The sequence below is a fragment of the Oryctolagus cuniculus genome, chromosome 4 (genome assembly GCF_964237555.1).
Source record: "Oryctolagus cuniculus chromosome 4, mOryCun1.1, whole genome shotgun sequence".
Lineage (NCBI taxonomy): Eukaryota > Metazoa > Chordata > Mammalia > Lagomorpha > Leporidae > Oryctolagus > Oryctolagus cuniculus.
Genome location: NC_091435.1, coordinates 109,151,876 through 109,170,947, shown reverse-complemented (window position 1 = coordinate 109,170,947; position 19,072 = coordinate 109,151,876). Strand labels below are relative to the sequence as shown.

Genomic DNA, 19,072 nt, shown 5'->3' with positions numbered 1-19,072 from the left:
ATATATCTCCTGATACCAGGAAATTTCTTGTAGAGCCATAAGCCCCACAATTGGACACGTGGTGAGACTGTCCATGTAGGGAAGACACATAGTCTTTTAGGGAAACTGTGGCCATTTGAGACAAATCAGCAAGACCCAGAGTCCAAAGTACCCGTTTTGCCCTAGCACTGCCCACATTTGGTTAGTCCTGCTTGAAGCTTGTCTCCTCTGCTGTGGGGAACGTAAGCTCCTTGAAGACTGGACCTGCATCTACAATGCTCATCACTGGATCTCTGAGTCCGGCTCAGGGTTTGGCGTGTAGATGGTGTTCAATCAGTCTTCCTACCAAATTTCTGGCTGCTGCTGTTGCTGCTCTGTGTGACCACACTTTGAGAAGCACTGGCTCAAAAGACAATTGTGCTTAACCAAGTCCATTGAATTTTTCTCATTTCAGGCTCATGCCAGGACCCCAAGGAACAAAAGCTTATATATGTACGTATACAGTATGCCGCCAAAATCTCCAGGAATTTGAGTCTGGTACTCATACCTAAAAGGATGCTTGTCCTCATCCTGCAGAAGCTTCCATGGCTCTCAGAAAGGCCAGTTTACCAAGAAGTCATTTTGGGGTTGACTCAAAGCTTACGTGTGATGCTCTTTTCTTTCTTACTCTTTCTTTAACCCCTAAAATTCACTGGGGCCTTCTATGTAAATTCTGTATCAAGAGTCATAATTTCATTGTTCCTATGCCAGAATCCATGTTACCATTCTCTGGGATATTAATAGCATTTATTGTATACTCTTATTGCCAAGTGAATTAAAGGGATTATACCTGGGGATCCACTGGTCTAAGCATGGGGGGTGTCCGAGCAGGCTGAACCCCACTAATGCTGAAGGATTCCGACCTTGGGGGCAGGTTGGGGTCAGATATTCTGTTGGCAACCTTGTGAGGCATGGCAGGTGAACTCTGCCGGTTAAGCCTTGACCGTTCTTCTACCTGGAAGTCAAAAGAACAGACAGCCTCAATGGATAGGAGTTGATTTATTTTCTAAAAAACACTTTCTGTAGTCACCTGCACAGCCATTTTTGTGTCCCTTTGGTCAGAGTCAAATATCTCATTTTCTGCTCTGCATCAATAATTTGCAAACAGCTCTTTCCTAAAGGAGCCAACACTGGCAATAACAACAACAAAAATGCAGAACACCCCAGCTGTCACTCTTCCATTACCCATCATCCTGAGTTATTTCAGTTGGCAGAGAATTTGGGATCTGCTTAAGAGGTGCTATCTTCCATTGACTGGAATATCACCTGGCAGATTGACCACAGAGCTTTGTGGTCAGTGAGGGAGTCAACTGGCACCTTAGTTAATCCAGGGCAACTGTAGTAGGCATTGAATTTGCTTGGGGAAAGAAGAAAATGGCTTTAGGTTGACTCAAGGGACATGGAGGGGAAGTGCACTGGGGAGGACTGAGAAGGATGAACTTGAGTGTGTGAGCCCCGATTCCTTCCCGGGCCCTGAAGGTAGGCAAGTGGGTGTGCTAGGCTGCCTGCTTAATGAGCAAGGCCTGTCTTAAGCTAACTTTCTCTATCATTTTCCTTTCTCTCTTTAGGGCTCTATCTTTTCATCTCTCTCTGCATCCCCCCCCCCCAAAAAAAATACATGGCTCTTCCTTATTCTTTCCGCATCAGCTTGGACTCCACTGCCTACCCACCCCTACTCCCTCCTGCCCTACCTATCCTTATGTGCTGTTCATTCTTGCAGCCCTCCTTCCCCAGCCCTCCAATCCTTTCCTCTCCCAGTCCTTGTCATTCCCCTTCTTTCAGTCTCTCAGCCCACACCAGATAACATATCCCAAGCACTTCATAGGGAAGGCTCAGTTACCAGTGAGTGCCCTTTGTTAACAGGTGGGGGTGACTCTTGGGGTCTTATTTACATCAGACACCCTGCTGCTAAGGCCTAGCTCAGAGGGAAATTTTGATAGACAAGATGTACACGGCACAATATTCTGTTATGATCTTAGACAACTCAAAAAGGTCTAGGAATTTTCTTCAGCTCCATCTGATCCTGCCCTCTCTTTTGGGTCAAATGGACATTGTGCTCCCCAAACCCCAGGGCAATAGTGCTGTCCTCCCTACACAGAAGAACCTTCAGAGTGACCTCTTACTGTATGTTGAAAGAGCCATGTGTAAGGGACTCAATATTCTTGTCTGCATATTTTATGTAGTGGTTATGAATCTTCCTGGCTGATTTGAAATACAAATCCAGAAGAGCTAATCTTTTTCATCCCTCCACCCCATTTTGAATCTTCCTAGAGGCAGACTCATTCTCATATATAGAACCAGGCTGTTTTAAAGCTGTCATGTTGGTCCAAAATATTTTAACATGGTAAAAGAAGCTCCAGAATCGAAAATAGCCCTCTTGCCTCTATGGAGGGGTAATATGATCATCTTTCCCACCATGGCTGTGCAGGGTACGTACAATTGGCATCCAGTTGACTTAGGTTTTGAAATTCCATGTCCCAGAAGCTCACCACAAACCAAGTAAGAGTAGCAGCAAAAAGGCAGAAAAAATAAGCAGGCACATGTTTACTGCTGTGTGTATGCATGTATGCAAAGTATTTCATCAGCAATACTTTGGCCACTGCATTGAGCAAAAGAACAAAGCCAACTTTGAGATAAGACCACAAAGAAGAAGTCCCATCAAGACAGCAATAAATTGAGCCCAAAGCATGCCACAGACTGCTTTCCAAATGCCAAGCTCTTTGAAAGAAAGTGAACATTTTAAACCACTGAAATTGTTAAAAAAGCAGTTTTCTTATTTCCAGGGAATATGCTGAATAGATCACTCACATGTTCAAGTACCCTACACTATCCGAACTCCCACTATCCAAACCATTTCTCTTTGAAATCAAGAACCCATGAGACTCAGACACATCATTATAAAGATAGCTGGCTATCTAAATTCTAGCCACATATCATCCCAAATTCAAGAACCAAATACAAGGGTACTTCAAAAAGGTCATGGAAAATGGTATTAAAAGTTCATTTTGATGCCAATTTTTAAATCCACGCATTTTTTTTCATCATATGCATTTCCAACGAACTTTTTGAAGAGCCTTGTATACTCAAAGTGGGGAATACTTGTAATTATTATTGATTTGATACACATTGTTTTAATACACATTGAAACAGCACCCTGAAACGAACAGTAGAAAAGTCTGCTCCAAAGACTCCATCTGGAACAAAGAAACCATTTTCGAAATAAAGAATTCTATTTTCAACTCACAGCAACAAGGTTCCCATCAGGCCAGTATCCCTGGCTAAGAGGACCACAGGCCACACAGGTCCCTAAAGCTAGCGTTGGAAATGAACCAGACAGAATGCAGAGTGCCGATTTTCACAGGCAGTGAACAGGTTTGGTTAGTCATCTATATATGTTACTCATCTATACTCACAAAATGGTGTGTGCTTTCTAACAGTTTACATACTAAGTCCTACCACTAGTATGCTTCAGTCTACAGCATTTTAAAATACACAGTATAAATGTTTGATATATTTTGCAAATTATTTCCAGATGGGTGCAAAGTTGAAATTTCCTGGATTGGAGTTTGTTTGAAGAAATCTGAAAATCTGGGGTGGGAGTCTGGGACAGTGGTTGAGACACAAACTTGGGATGACCACACCCCACACTAGAGTGCCTGGGTTTGCCTGGAGTCCTCAATCTATTTTCAGTTCCAACTTCCTGCTAACGTATTCCCTGGGAGACAGCAGGTGACGGCTCAAATTCCCGGGTCCCTGCCACCAACGTGGGAGACCTGGATTGAATTCTCAGCTCCTGGTTTTGGCCTGGCCGAGCTGGCTGTTGGAGGCAAATGGGGAGTGAACCAGCGAAAGGAAGACCTAACTCTGTCTCTTTCAAATGAAAAAGAAATCAAAAAAAATTCTATGAAAAGGTTGTAACAATGAAGTACCCGGCTACATATTTTGTCTCAAGAAAATCTTGTATTAAACCCTAGGAAGATAATACTGCCCAAGTGCTTTTTCACCAAAGGGTCATCTTAACTAGTGAGCAGAAATGTCAAACCAAACACAGATGTGGCGCTACACAGGGAAAGCTGGATAGTGCATGGCAGAGTGATCCCTTCCGATTATTGTGATACCAGACAGAGGTCTGTCCCGTGCCGAGTCACAACTTAGGTCTACTAACTGAACAGGAGAGATCTGAGAGTGAGAACAAAAGATACAGGATTTCAGAGTTGAAGGAATTATCAGTGAATCCAGAGGACAAGAATGGCAGAGATTGATCAATTTCGCTACAAAAACATTTTTTTTCTTATTAGAAGGCTCCTTTAAACATGAAAACTAAAATAACTTTGTAGAGGTTTAGATCACCCCTTCAAAAATGCTATCCTATTTCCTATAGCATTATATGGAGAAATTAAAAATGAAAATAACTGTTTCAGAAATAAAAGTCCAGGTGAGGTTGCATCATCCACTGGGCAGTACAGGAGTCCTGTTGGGGGACTCGGAGATGGATAAAGGCTACAGCAAATCTAGGAGATCTAAAAATAATTTTGTTGACTGCAAGATTTCCAAAAGAAATTTGAAGTAGATAAGAATGTTTAAACATGTATAAGGGCAAACACTTTCTCAACATCAACTGTCAAACTGTTTGGTACACTTGAAAACAATATGTAGGTTACAACGTCTCACTTCACAGTGATGAGTAGCTACTGAGAAAGAATTTCAAAACAAAATTATCGAAGTATTTTCAGAACTGGTGACAGAAAAGTATGAGGGTGCTTCAGAAAGATGATGGAAAATGGAATTAAAAGCAAGGTTTTTTTTGGGAGAGGGTGCAAAAAAGTTTGAAACCCATGCAGTTTTTATAATACATTTTCCATGAACTTTTTATAGAACACATATGCAAGGGTTTCAAATTTTTTGCATCAAAATAATCTTTTAACTTCAGTTTCCATGAACATTTTGAAGAACACTCTTATATACTATATGAGTGCATCCCAATAATCTTTTATAGGATGTTGGTCTTTGTAGGCCTGAGAAGGCCTCACTGAATGGCTAGTATGTGGTGAGCTAGACATAATCATGTGGGAATTCCTGTTTTTCTTCCAAATTGAACATAGTTTGATTTTTGTTTCACTGAAAATTCTGGAGAAAAGGAAATAGTCAATAAGTAACTTCTAAGTGCTCATTAGTTGCTTTACCCTGTACTCGCTGGGCACATGAAGAGTTGAGTCATTTAGTCTTGGTAGAATTGCATGGGCAGATGGTTATTGAGCAAGATGGGGGACACTGGCTCTCAGGGGTACCTTTGAGCACAAAAGAGACTCTTGTTCATACAGAATGTTTAGAAGGTGATCTGTGTGAAGCCAGGGCCCGGACACTTTTTCCAAGATCCTTTCCTAATCAGTACTCCTGGAAAAAATATAGATTCCCAAGAGCACACATTTTAAAAGTAATGGAACAAATTATTAGCAAGCTGAGATGGGAAATGAAGAAGTGCTTGGCTATCACTGGGGAGAGATAGATGAGGACATGGGAGATGAACATGAACTGCTTAATGTGAAATCCAAGTCAGAAAGAACAGAGGCAGGGCTTGTATTGTGGCGAAGCAGGTAAAGTTACCACCTGCGGTGCCAGCATCCAATATGGGGGCTGGTTCATGTGTCAGCAGCTCCACTTCCAATCTAGCTCCCTGCTAATGACATAGGAACAGCTGTGGAAAACTGCCCAAGTGTTTGGACCCCTCCCACCCACGTGGGAAACCTGGATGAAGCTCCTGGCTTTGGTTTGGCCCAACCCTGGCCATTTCGGCCATCTGGGGAGTAGACCAGCAGATGGAAGACCTCTCTCTCATCCCTCCTTCTCTGTAGCACTGACTTTCAAATAAACAAGTAAATCTTTTAAAAATGAAAGAAACAAACAACAGAGGCAGAATGCTCACTATAAGCTATAATGGCCTTGGGAACAAAAATGAATATGCTGAATATTATATGTGTATTTCATTTACATTTGTCCAGTGCTCACAGTTTAAATGTCACATGCATTGCAATACATTATTGCCCCCGGTCCTCCTAATTGTGAGGCAGGAAGTACAGATGACAAGCTGCATCTCGGCAAAGTGAGACAACTTTCCCCAGGCCACATAGTCAAAGAACTTGACCTCAAGCACACTCCTTCCTGTTTCCATCCAGGTCTCTCTATGTTAAAACGTAAGCAAAACAAGTAGAAAATGAGGAGAGATGGGAACAGAGCTTTAAAGAAAAGATAATCTGGGAATCTCAAATATAAAGTAGCTCATATAAAAAAACAGTTCACTTGTAGAACACTGTGGAAGGACAAGTGCAGTGGCATTGTGGGTAAAGCCACCACCTACAGTGCTGGAATCCAATATGGGCAACAGTTCAAGTCCTGGCTGCTCTAATTCTGATCCAGCTCCCTGCTAACACACCTGGGAAAGCAGTGGAAAATGGCCCAAGTGCTTGGGTCCCTGCACCCACGTGGGTGCTACTGGCTTCCGATTGGCCCAGCTCCAGCCATTGTGGTCATTAGGGGAGTGAACCAGCAGATGGAAGATCTTTCCCACCCCCCACCTCCCGACACTGTAACTCTGCCTTTCAAGCAAATAAATAAATCTTTAAAAAAAAAATCCAAGCAGAGAAGTCTTTATTCGTAGGGTTTTAGAATCCAAAAGGCTGATGGGAAACAAAGAAGTATTGTGGCCCTGAACAGATCATCATAGTTTAGAACTATGGCCAGATGACGAGTATGCATCAGAGAACAGGATGGGGTGTCACAGAAATCAAAACACAGTCTCATGCAACACTCGTGTAAACAGGGCATTAGAGCATCCTGTCACTACTGCATGTTGGTGCAAAACAATTTTTAAGTATGTGGGAGGTTAGTAGGGGGTGGCCACAAAGTTAATGCCAGGCCCTGATAATCACATGCCATTTTGAGTAATAGGGGAAAGAAAAAAAGGAACTTCCAGCATTTAAAAAGTGAGGGGGAAAAAGGACTTTCAAATTCCATCGGTCCTTTACAAAGCAAATCTGACTTCCATTCCAATCCAGAGATGGCAGACATAAAGAGCAGCAGAGTCTGTCCTTTTAATGCAGACACTATTGTTCCTTTCCAGCTGAAACCTGGAAAAGTCAAGCCAATGTGACTTTCAGGACAGAAGAAAAACATGCAGGAAAAGGAGGGAGGGAAGCCTTGAACAAGATTTGCAAATGACTGAGCATTGCCATTTGTCTTTACTGCACCCAACAAATATTAATGAGAAAGATAATGAGAAACGCCACGATCACTTCTGGTTTACAAAATGAAGAAATCAAAACGCAGAGGATGAAGCGTAACATCACTTCGCTGATGAAAAACTGCCGGTTTGGCGTGAGGGAGAGAAATGGTTGGGAAAGTAATGAAAGAAGGGGGGAAAAGCCCCATCTTGACAAGACGGTAGAGCGCGGAGTTAGAAAACAGGTGGTGGGGCAGCTTCCAGAAGACGTTGCAAGGGGTAGGGAGACAGCTGGGTGGTATCTTCCATGGCATCTGGGGCAGAAAATCCTGACCCTGCATCACAGGACACAGTGACACAGGCTGCCCACTCTTCCCTGGGGAGGATATTTTCAAGCTTACATCCCGATGAGGATACATTTGAAAAAAGAAAATGGTACCTTTTTATTCTACCAGCAGAGTTTAACCCAGCTTAGCAGTTGCTAGCTAAGAGACTGATAAGCTAGGAATTCTATTCCTACCTAAAGTCTTGAAACATGTTACTATTTGGCTGCTCTGAGCCCCCTCACCCTCCCTGGTTTAAGAGATCTGTAAACAGTGGTTCAGAAGAGGAACAGTTCATACATTGCTGATGAGAAGCACTGAAAGACAAGAAGATAAGGATCCTCACATTCATTTTTGTTCCTGTTTTAATAAGTGGGTGTTAAAAATGATGAATCAAACCGAGGCAGACAATTATTTGTTCTTATTAGCACACCAATTGCTCCAATCCCAAAGATAGCACTGCCACTCCTCCTACCATCTACATGTTTCATCTGTCTTCTCAAACATGACCGCCCGCTCGAAGGCTTAGGAATCATTTCATGAGTGCACTGATGGTTAGTTCACAGCTGGATTCTGTTAACCACACCCAGGAGGAGAGGATGTAATGTGAAAGAAGGCTCCCACGTATGTGTAGAAGTGCATGAAGCTCAAAGAAGGAGTGCCAGCTGCTAGGAAGCCAGGAACCTCGCAAGACGTCACCCACCAGAGGCAGCCCACACTTATGGTGGCCGGGGACCCTCACATCAGGAGTGCTTGATGACACAGCCATGTCGTTTGCATGCCCAACGGCTCCGTTTCTGTTACCGCTAGGAGCCTGGCCAGGAGGCAGAGGAGGTGGTCTAGGAAACTGTTTGGACGACATCTGCAAAGATTTACCCTCAGGGATGCCAGGGCTTCGGAAAGCTCGGGAGCTGTGCACTGCTTCTGAATAGACAGGATAGGCCAGGAAATTGAGTGACGAGGACAAATAGCAACTAGAAATCAGTGAATTCAAAGTGGACAAGTTCCAATCGGAACGTGCTGGGCAGAGGCTGGAGGAGGGAAGCAGACACTGCTTCGGGCTTTCCCCCGTTTTCGGGGGTGTGTGTGCACGCGGGAGCAGCCCAGAGGAAAGAAGAACGGCTGGGATGCTTTGCAAGGAGTCGTGGTCCTCTCCAGCGGCATCCGCAGGCGCCCCTTTTCTAAACTCACGCCTGGGGCTGGCACCACTGAAGGCCGGGTGGTCAGGCACCACGCAGAGATCACTTAGTGACGCAGCGCTTCTTAGAAGAGGTGAGGTACTTGTGGAGACGCATGAACTTACGCCCCTCCTGTCCTGCGGGCCACGCGAGTCTCTGAGGCCCTCCTTAGCTGCAGTGAGGGCCAGCTGGGGGCTCGTCACTTTGGAGATGTTGGGGGAGGACACACAAATGACCTTAGATCCTAACTCTCGAGTTGGGCTACATCCTTGCGAGCGAGATCGCTTTGGGGATCTCACTGTGGTCCTTGACGTTTCCTGGGGCTTCAGTTGTTCGTCCAAAACAGGTCTAATAGGACGAGCTGGCCCATCTTGCTTCCGCGAGTGACGCTCACCCAGGAGTCTTGATCTGGAATCACTGATTCCTGCAGGTGCTACCGGCATGGCCTTCACAGAGGCTAGTTTTTCAGGTTTCTGAACACCTGCCACGCTCAGGAGCTGAGGGTCGGGCTTAGCTGAAGGTTTCAACTTGGCATGGCTAGACAATGGCTTAGCAGTGGAGGAAGGCGGCACATCTCTGCCAGCCAGGAAGCATGTCAGCTGCTGTTTAACAGCATAGTGATTCTGCTTAGCTGGAAGAACAGATGGATTACTAAGGGGTCGTTGCTGTACCTGGGAGTAGGATTACAAAATTGAATTATTGATCTAAGAGAAAGAGGCAGCTATTACAGACACAGGTAAATATGGATCATGTTTACAGATTATAGGGGAAAGTGATAACAATGTTCTTGACCTTAAACCCAAAACATTTTCTTTATAGATTTACTTTTTTTAAGTCTTAAAAGTCATTTTCACTAGAGTATACGATTATTAAATATATATAGTGCATTTTTTAAGAAACAGTCAATTTTTAAAATTCTACCTCCTATAGACCACCTTCATTAACACTAGGAGAATATCATTTCAAACATTTTCTGTACATATGTAAGATACGATAGAAAAACAAAGAAACATTCTTATAAAAATCAGATTTCATGTAAAACATCTGGTTCTGGCAATCTTGCAGTCTAGATAACTTGAAAACAGCTCTAGCTAGAAATGTCTATAAATATATTAGATAAAAATATAAAATAATCCAAACATCCCTTTAAATGACTAGCTATGCTCACAGGAAAATGATGGAAATCCCAAATAATGACAGAACTGAAATCCAGGGTGTATGTACAGGAGCTGACACAGCGCCTCCCAGAAAGGGGGCTGGGCTTGGCTACAGTTATTTTGTTTGCTCTACCCATTTGGTCATCACCCTTCTTCCTCCCACCCTTACTTGAGCAATGAAGGATGAGCACTTTGGAAGTATGTGCCAAAGACATGCGCGTGGCCTTTGATTCTGAAAGCAAGCATCACAACCGAGCGTCTTAGGTCTACTGCACGTCCACTGGTACCGCAGGCAGAGTTAGCAACACTGTGATCAGCCACAGAGCCCAGGGACGGGCAGAATTCCATACACCCCAAATCACACTCTCCCAAGGACAGATCATGAGGTACCCTCATGCCACAAATTCACCTCGACTTGTGAGAAGGAAAATTCTTCTGAAGAGACACACAAAAAGGACCACGAATGTGGTAAGGTCCCTTGTCACTTCTCTACAGAAAGAATATCATGGTTCTTCCAAAAGCCAAGTGAGTGACGGGTTGTTTTCCACCTTGGAAGCAGTCCCCTTCTAGCGGACAAACTCACTGGAGTCGAAGGCCTGGCCAAACAGGCCTGGCTTCACTTGCTCACTTACCTCCTTGGCCCATGCTGGCTTCTCACTGGGACTCATGCCTTCTTTGTAATGGTACAGTGGCTTCTTCTCCACGGGTCTCTGCTCCTGCCGCTGATGCTGAAGGGAAACCAAGTAGTCCCTCTCCTGCTTTAGCTGTCTCTGCAGCCTTTCTGCTTGTCTCTGCTCTTCCAGCTGTTTGCGCTTATACTCCTGTCCAGATAAGGCAAGAAGAGCCAGGGAGAGGCCAAATTACCACATGGAAACTCTTGGCCAGTACCAGTTAAGCATGCACTGGAGGGAAAATTAGGCTAACTTACAAAGGGCCTTAACACCAACAGAAGGACAGGAGGACGTCAGGATGTGCTGTAAACATCAGCTACAGCCTGTGTTCATGTCTGTGCAAGAATGTCGCTTCATGAACACACTATTGCCTTAATGGCACTCTACACCAAACACCTCTACTTGCAAAGTGACTTATACCCGGGCAAACGGCCATGATGAGGACATTTGGGTGGTCAGCATACAACACCCAAGGAGCCATCCACTTCTGATTATGTAATCAGGCCACCTAACTCTGTGTAATCAAGTAGAAAACTAACAAAGACAATGCTGAGACCATATTTTGTTCAATAAGACTGGGACAAACAAAAGCCCTCAGCAAGCTCATATTCGGGCTAAAAACTATCAGAATGCCATTAAATAAATAGTTTAGTATTTTTTTTTAAAGATACACCAAGAAGCCCACTTGGCAAGCAGTGAAATAATAATAAAGTACTTCAAGTGGAAGCCGCATGAGCAGGGAACACAAAATGTTCCCACTGTAAGGGCAAAGCAAATAGTCTGCAAATGAAATATGACTGCAGAGCTAAGTGCGTTAAGCCAGAGGTGCATTCTGCGCGATTGTACTCCAGCATGTTGCAAATGGCCCTAGAAATGACTCTGCAATAAACACACTGGTCTCAAAAGTGGTCTGAACTTATCACAAGGTTGGATTCCTGCGAAAGTATCATAAATAGGTGGACTCAATCACAAATTCCTAACAACTGCATTAAATGTATTAGCCTCAGCAAATTGGGTCAGGAAATGTATTAAGTTTAATGGGATTTTTGAGGTTCATGAGGCTTGGAGGATGCCTTGGACTGGCACGTGAGGAAGGCGCACACGCACGCGCGCGCGCACACACACACACACACACACACACAGGATGAACACAGAGCACACCAGCTGGCTCTTGGCTTTCCCATTACCAGAAGGAGAGCTTGTTCATGCAGTAGCTGCTGCTGCAAGATCTCTAACTGTCTCTGTTCCTCCTCTAACTGTCGCCTGATGTATTCCTGGAGAGAGGTGGGCAGCAGAGAATTCAGAGGAATAGAAAGAGAGAAAGAGAAAGAGAACCGGTAATTTCAAAGATGACAAGAGCTGCCGAGTATAGAACGCAGGAGGGGAAAACACCCAGACACCCCCTCACCCAACAGGAAGAGTGTGCCACACCAAAGCGAAGCATTTCAATGCAGCCAAAGGCACAAGCCCACTGCCTGCAGCAGCTCCCCAAGCGGGTTCACTGCTTGATTGTTACCACTTGGTTTTAATAGACCCAGCTCCATTTTAAGGCTTTTCATTACAGGTTCTTCCCTTTATGGACTCCCTGGAATTAACACTGCCATAAAGTACAGAGGCTCCCATGCAAGCAGCAGGGATAAAACAACTGCTGGATGCCCTCGCGAGCTGTCTTTGTAACAGACCCGCGTGCGGAGTTGGGCTGTGCTGTGGGAGACGAATCGCCAGCAGAGGGGCCTGTAGCAATGACTCACAGCCACAGAGCGCAGAGCCTACGTGAGTACAAAGGCCCGCTGCAAGCAACGGAAGTGGCAGGCCGGGCTCGTTGCTTATGCTCCAGTGCCACCTTCGAACTGGACACCCCTGGTTGGGAGAGTCAGAAGGTCCAGGTTTGTCAGGGGAATCTGGCCTGGGTAGGAACCGAAGCTCAAGGAGCCATGTGTTGCCAAGGTTGTGCATTTGACTTCTTGAATAGCTCAGGATAGTTGCTTTAGTAAAAAAAAAAAAAAAAAAAAGAAAAGAAAAGAAAAGAAAAAGAAAGAAAGCAAACCCGCTTAAACCACACCCCAAGCTGCCATAAGAGAACATAGAGAAGGCGACCAGCGCTGGAAGCCAGCTGCAGGAGTCCCGGGCCCGGCCGTACCTGCTCGTGCTCAGCGCGCCTCCGCTCCTCCTCCCGCCGCATCTGCTCCTCGTAGTGGCGGCGCTGCTCCCTCTCCTGCTGCTTGCGCAGCTCCTTCTCGCGCCTTTGTTGCTGCGGGGACAACAAGCAGACAACAGTGAAGGCAGTGGCCCGGGAGCGGATGTTGGAACCAGCCGGGAGAGCTGCCTCCAGTGAGCCCTTAAGGGCAGCGACCTAACTGACCAGGGCATGCTCTCTCCTGGGTGCATGGGTGCAGGGTGGTTGAGAGCGCTTTAGGGTCTCACAGGACACTTGCCATTTGCCATGCAAGTCGACTCTTACTAGGAAATTCCTGCTCAACGCCTTGTCCCAGTGGCTGGTGGGTATTTTATTTACACCAAGGTAGGAAAGTCCAATGCATAAAGGCTCTTTATCACGCATCACAAGGTAATCACTTCGCAATGCTTATGCCACCCAATCTTTTTTTTAAAATTTTTATATATTTATTTATTTGAACGATAGAGTTACAGAGAGAGGTAGAGCCAGAGAGAAAGAAAGGTCTTCCATCTGTGGTTCACTCCCCAAATGACTGCAACTGCCAGAGCTGAGCTGATCCGAAGCCAGGAGCTTCTTCCGGGTCTCCCATGTGGGTTCAGGGGCCCAAGGACTTGTGGCATCGTCTACTGCTTTCCCAGGCCAAAGCAGAGAACTGGATCAGAAGTGTAGCAGCTGGGACTCGAACCAGTGCCCATGTGGGATGCCAACACTGCATACTGTGGCTTTAACCCACTGCACCACAGGGTCAGCCCCCATCCGATCTTGACACTGTACAACCCCAACGTTTCATATGTACAGAACTGAGAAATCAGAAGTGATGTGACATATTCAATGTTGCCCAGTATATAATGGCTGACTTTGCAAGAAAATTCACTGACTCCTACACTGGTCACACTAGTCTTTCTTGTATACTCTGCTGCTTCTCTGTGCTTTCTGGAGTGGTCATTTTTTAGGTGTCAATTTTAACTTCTTGCTCAAATAAGACCTCTAAGCTCAGGGAACTATCATCACCTCCTACAATTAATGTGCTGCTGACTGTGAACATTTTAATAGGACCTTTACACATTGTATTTATTTAATCATCCCCCACAGCCTCTAAGGTAGATATTACTATGATCCCCATTTTATATAAGAAAACTGAGAGATTAATTGCTCAAGGTCATGCTCACATTCAAGGTCATACCCAGTCCATCATAAGTGGTGGAGCTGGAGTTCAAAGCCAGGCAATGCAATTTCAGTATCTGAGCTCCATCATTACAGAAGAGGCAATAGGAATGACAGGGAGATCACAAACGGTGTGGCTGCTCATTATCCTCTACATCATGCTCTCAGGAAAGGAGAATGTTTCAGGAGAAGTTGGAACAAAGCCAAGCAGTTACAGATTCTCAAGTAGGTATAGCATCCTTGCTCTGTCTTGGAAGGCTTTGGAACTCTGTGGGGCAGGGGAGGGGATCTGCCAGTTGTCCCGATGGCTGGAGAACATGAGTGGCACTTAGCACAAGGGGCCAGTGGCGTCAGACATCCTACATTGTGCAAGACTGTCACACGTCACAAAGCAGTTGCCCGTACAACATGCCGTCAGCACCCCTTCTGAGATGGATTGCAGGTCTTTTATGTCAGATGCCTGTACTGGCATTGGCATGTCTCCTTCCTCAAACATGAGCCTCACAGAGAACCTGAGAGGAGGCCTGTTCTCTGTCATTCTTAACACGTCATGTCTTCACTGTGTGGCAGAGGAACACACAGTGCCTGGAATAGAACGGACCGTGACTATCACACGGACAAGCTAGCTCCACATAACCAGGAGAACAGTTTCCATACAAAAGTTCTCTGTCATAGGCCCAGCTGAACCAACCACAGACCTTCAAAATGCTTCCTCCTGTACCTCTGGATACAATCCTCTGGACCTGCTGTCTTCCAGTGGCTTCCGATTCCTGGGTGATAAACTACATTTTTTTTTATATTCAGTGCCTATCATTTCTAGTATATGTGCTGTCAAAGTGATCACTCAATGTCTCTCATTTCTAGATCAGTAATTATTTGCCTACCTTAGAATACAGGTAGGCAATGATGAGCCACTGGAAGGGCTGTATGCAGTCATAGGACGTGATCAGAATTGCACCTTGCAGCCATGGGAGGGGACAAGACTCAGAGCAGAAAAGTGGTTCAAGAACTTTTCACAGATCTAGGCATGGGGCGACAGGGCACTGGTGACATAAGCAAAGACTGGCAGTGAACCCCGCAGAGGATGGCGATGCAGCCAAAGGAGGAGGACTCAAGAGCATCCAGATTTTCAGTCGTCCTCACGGGACTGGAGTGGGCGCCAACTTAGAAGTAGCAACAGGCAACAGGCCAAAATAAACAGGAAGAATGTGGGGACTATGGGGCATGGAGGTGGGTGGAGGTCCTGGCCAAGGGGCTTCTGATGGTACAACAGAGATGAGGGGAAAGGCAGGGGTCTGTGGGGGTAAAAAGGGTAAGTCCAGCCCTAGCCCTGCGATTTTACACAAACATCACAGACACGAGGAGAAAACCTCATCTTAGGAAACAACTGAAATATTTGGATTACAGACCCAAAACAGGGACATTCCCAATATGCAACCAAAACAAATCAGTGCCAGTACAGAGAATAAAATAATTATATGTACAGAACTGGCTCCTGGCAGGAAATAGCCCTAATTTAGCTAACATTTCAAGTTTTTTACTCCAACCATTGGTCTCTTTCTTGAGGGAAAAAAATATTTGAGACTTTTGAAGATTTAGCTGATTTTTTATGTGACGGATTTGTACATTTTCAACCCCTTTGCTAGGAATCAATACTGTTTTATAATTACATGCCACTCAGGTGCCCATGCAAGGTATACTCAGTATTGATTGCAACTCAAGAGAGCCTGGGCTTCCCAAGTCCTTTGCAGTTTTTGAGAAAGACATGCAAAAGTGACTAATAATTAATAATGATCTCACTCGGATAGGCCGCTGCTAACACATGGAGGCATCTGCCAGGGCTCTGGTTCCTGTGGTGAGGCTGGAAAAATAAATCACTTCTCCAACCTTCGGAGGGCACCCTGCCAATTTCCAGCTGGCGCTGTCTCTGCGCTAATGCCTTTCCTGGAGAAATGTTTCCTCTCTCCCCTCCTAGGCATGGGGCTGTGGAGAGGATGCACCAACACACGCCAGAGGCAGATCACATCGTCAGTCTCAGGCAGACACTGTTAGCAAGCTTTGCTGGCTCGCGCTAGAAGCAGCTCTTTGAGGGCAAGGCCTGTACTAGACTTCTGCTGTACCCGCACCCCCTATGTAGGGCCTGGCACTTGGAAGATGCACCTCAGGGCTAATTGAAATGAACAGAGTGAAAAGGCTGGGGTAAAAGGAAATAACCCAGGATCATCTTAAATTTCGTTGCATCATTTGCCCTCCTATCAATACTTATGACTTCTATCACCCCACACCCCACACTTACTGAGCAGGGTCCTAACAACTGTGCAATCTAGGTTGAAAGCTATTTGTGAGTCTCCATTCCACACTAGTTTTTCTTTTTTTTTTTTTTAATTTACTTATTTATTTGAAAGTCAGAGTTACACAGAGAGAGGAGAGGCAGAGAGAGAGAGAGAGAGAGAGAGAGAGAGGTCTTCCATCCAATGGTTTACTCCCCAATTGGCCGCAACGGCCAGAACTGCGCCGATCCGAAGCCAGGAGCCAGGAGCTTCTTCCGGGTCTCCCATGTAGGTGCAGGGGCCCAAGCACTTGGGCCATCTTCTACTGCTTTCCCAGGCCATAACAGAGAGCTGGATCAAAGTGGAGCAGCCGGGACTAGAACCGGCGCCCATATGGGTGCCGGTGCTTCTGGCCAGGGCGTTAACCCACTGTGCCACAGTGCCAGCCCCTCCACACTGGTTTTTCTCTCTCATTGCTTCCTATTTAGGTCCTGGCACCACTGATATTTGCTGCACTGAATACTGCAGATAGGATAAACGATAGAAGGGGTGAAAAAATATCCCGCTGGGCCAGAATATTCTTTTCTGTTAAACACAGCCCGGAGGATGCTCTTCTGAGAAGAGCAGCAGCCACAGCTGTTCCTGGCATGGTGCCTGTTGGTCATCTTAGAGAAAAGCATGGAAGTTAAACAAGAAAACTAGAGTCTGGGCTGGAAGGAAGGGGAAGGGGAAAAATGAAACCGCATTTCTAGATTTTACTCAAATTATGTGTAATAATGATGGTGGTCCTGCTGTCAGAAAAGAATGCATTGAGCCAACTATTCTAAAACACTGGAGACGTCGCCTATATTGAACTGCCCAGAAGTATATTTTCATGCATACTTTAGTGAAGGCTTTGCTACAAGTTATATTTGTTTGACATTTTGCCGGTTCCTAAAAACTTGATTTTTTTCCTTGCTGGGGGATGATTGACAGTACCGACTGCAACAGTATAAAAGGCAAAAATCATTGCTGCCTTACTCCACGGAGGAGCTCACCAGGACCTGCCTGTCCTTGCTGTTGGTCGCTGCCAGGAGGCCTTTTAGAAGACAATTTTTATCTTCCCCATGGTGTCCCCCCCTCCATCCCCAGGACATCTCCAGGCAGAGGCTGCATGGTTGTGACTGGGTTTCAGCTTAATGAGGAAATAGTAATCCTATCCCTCTGCTCAAGGGACCCTTAGAGGTAAGACATTTACCCTATAGCAACTATGCAGGACTTCCGCTGTTTAAACTCTTGCTGGAGAATACCACCACGACCCTGACTGAGTTCTTATTAAAGGCCTGGCTCTAAGAAATATTCCTTCTGTGGTATCTGGTGCAGTGGTTAAGACCCCTGCATCCCATATCAGAATGCCCGGTTCTACACCTGGCTCCTCTGCTTCCCATCCAGCTTCCTGCTAACGTGCATCCTGGAAGGCAGCAGGTGATGGCTCAAGTACTTGGGTTCCCGCCACCCGCATGGAATTCTGGGCTCCTGCCTTTGGCCTAGCTCAACCCTGGATGTTGTAGGCACTTAGAAAATAACATTCACTCCCTAATGATGCAAAGTGGATGCTTTCTTTCCAACTGCCTTTCAAATAAAATGAAAATAGATTTTTTTTTTTAAAAAGAGAAAGCTTCCTTGAAAAATTTACAAAAGAAATATATCCCTCCTGGATATTCATCAGAAAGGCTGTGGAGTTGGGTTTTTTGGTTTTTGCTTCCATTTCTTTAAATGCTCTTCTTAGGTTACTTTAGATCAGCAGAAAGGCGTGCACCTGCACCAGAGAGCTGTGGCTCTTCTAGAAGTGACTTTGACACATGGTTATGGCATAAAATCGCATTTTACAATGTCATCAGAACAGCTGAGTAAAGCTAACCACTGCACGTAAGGGAGGCGTACTGCATTGGACGGTATTCACAGCAGTATCAATCTCTGCTAGGCAAGTGCGCAGGGGTCCCCTGGTCTCAGAAAGCTTGCCCAAGTAACTGCTTTACTCTCATCTGATGACCAACAGGCATCTCAGCCATTCGCATTGGTCTCTCCTCGGGGGCTCACACAGCAAGGCCAGCAGCCCACCCCAGCCCACCACTCTCAATGCCATGTGGCGCAGGGGTGCCATGCACTGATCCCACCCCCGCCTGCATCTCGCTTTTCTCCTCTACATCATGCTCCTATGCACTGTATTCATTAAACTAATCTTAATTTGACTTGATTAAAAGTGCATTAGCTGTATTCACTTAAACCACCATAAGCCTTTTGTTTCAAATGAAGATAAGTCATAAAGAAGGATAGAAACCAACCACTGATAGATAAACTTGGCCCTGGGTCCACCTTTGTCATATGTCACTCTTCCTCTTAGGTGACTCAGATGCAATGTCCACGTTGGAGGACATCCCATAGCTGCAAAGCAGCTTATCACTGGGGGCTCCAGGGATGTAGGAGAGCCAACTGGGCACGGGGACAGAACAATAAATCGGAAACAGTGAGACAAGACTGTGATCCTGCAGAGGCACCCACGCAAACACAGAAGACCACAGAGTGGCTCCCTGTGAATACTTGTTTAGTGACTGTTGTATGACCTTGAAAAAGTCACCTTTGCCCAAACTTCCAGAGGGAGCAGATTAGGTAATCTCACATGTCGGTTCACACTAAGAGTCTGAGCAAGGATATGCTACATTGCAAAGCAAATATCTAACAATTCAGAATGAGAAGTGACACAAAGCAGAATTCTGGTTAGCCCTTGGAGAATTCCTCTTGCTTTTTATCCCGGATGACCTCCCGGAAGTGCCAAGAGGGGACCCCACTGTGACTGTGGAAGACCTGAGTTGGCCTCCAGGGGACAGGAAAGCAGCTGGGGCAGAATCGAGTCAGGCTC

At 45.6% G+C, this 19,072-nt stretch overlaps 1 protein-coding gene across 12 annotated transcripts in view; it reads right to left on the bottom strand.

The window, feature by feature from the left end:
- Positions 1-19,072, bottom strand: part of TNIK (TRAF2 and NCK interacting kinase) — a 399,091-nt gene that overhangs the window by 68,013 nt on the left and 312,006 nt on the right. For 4 of the 12 annotated variants that reach the window (XM_017346916.3, XM_017346919.3, XM_017346917.3 and 1 more), the window contains exons 13-17: positions 12,704-12,814; positions 11,751-11,837; positions 10,525-10,713; positions 8,261-9,406; positions 809-973 (exon numbers count right to left, since the gene is read on the bottom strand). In XM_017346916.3, coding sequence (XP_017202405.2) covers positions 809-973; positions 8,261-9,406; positions 10,525-10,713; positions 11,751-11,837; positions 12,704-12,814 — 1,698 coding nt within the window. The remainder of the gene's footprint in view (positions 1-808; positions 974-8,260; positions 9,407-10,524; positions 10,714-11,750; positions 11,838-12,703; positions 12,815-19,072) is intronic. The other 8 variants (XM_008266487.4, XM_008266489.4, XM_008266491.4 and 5 more) reach the window with 4 other exon arrangements.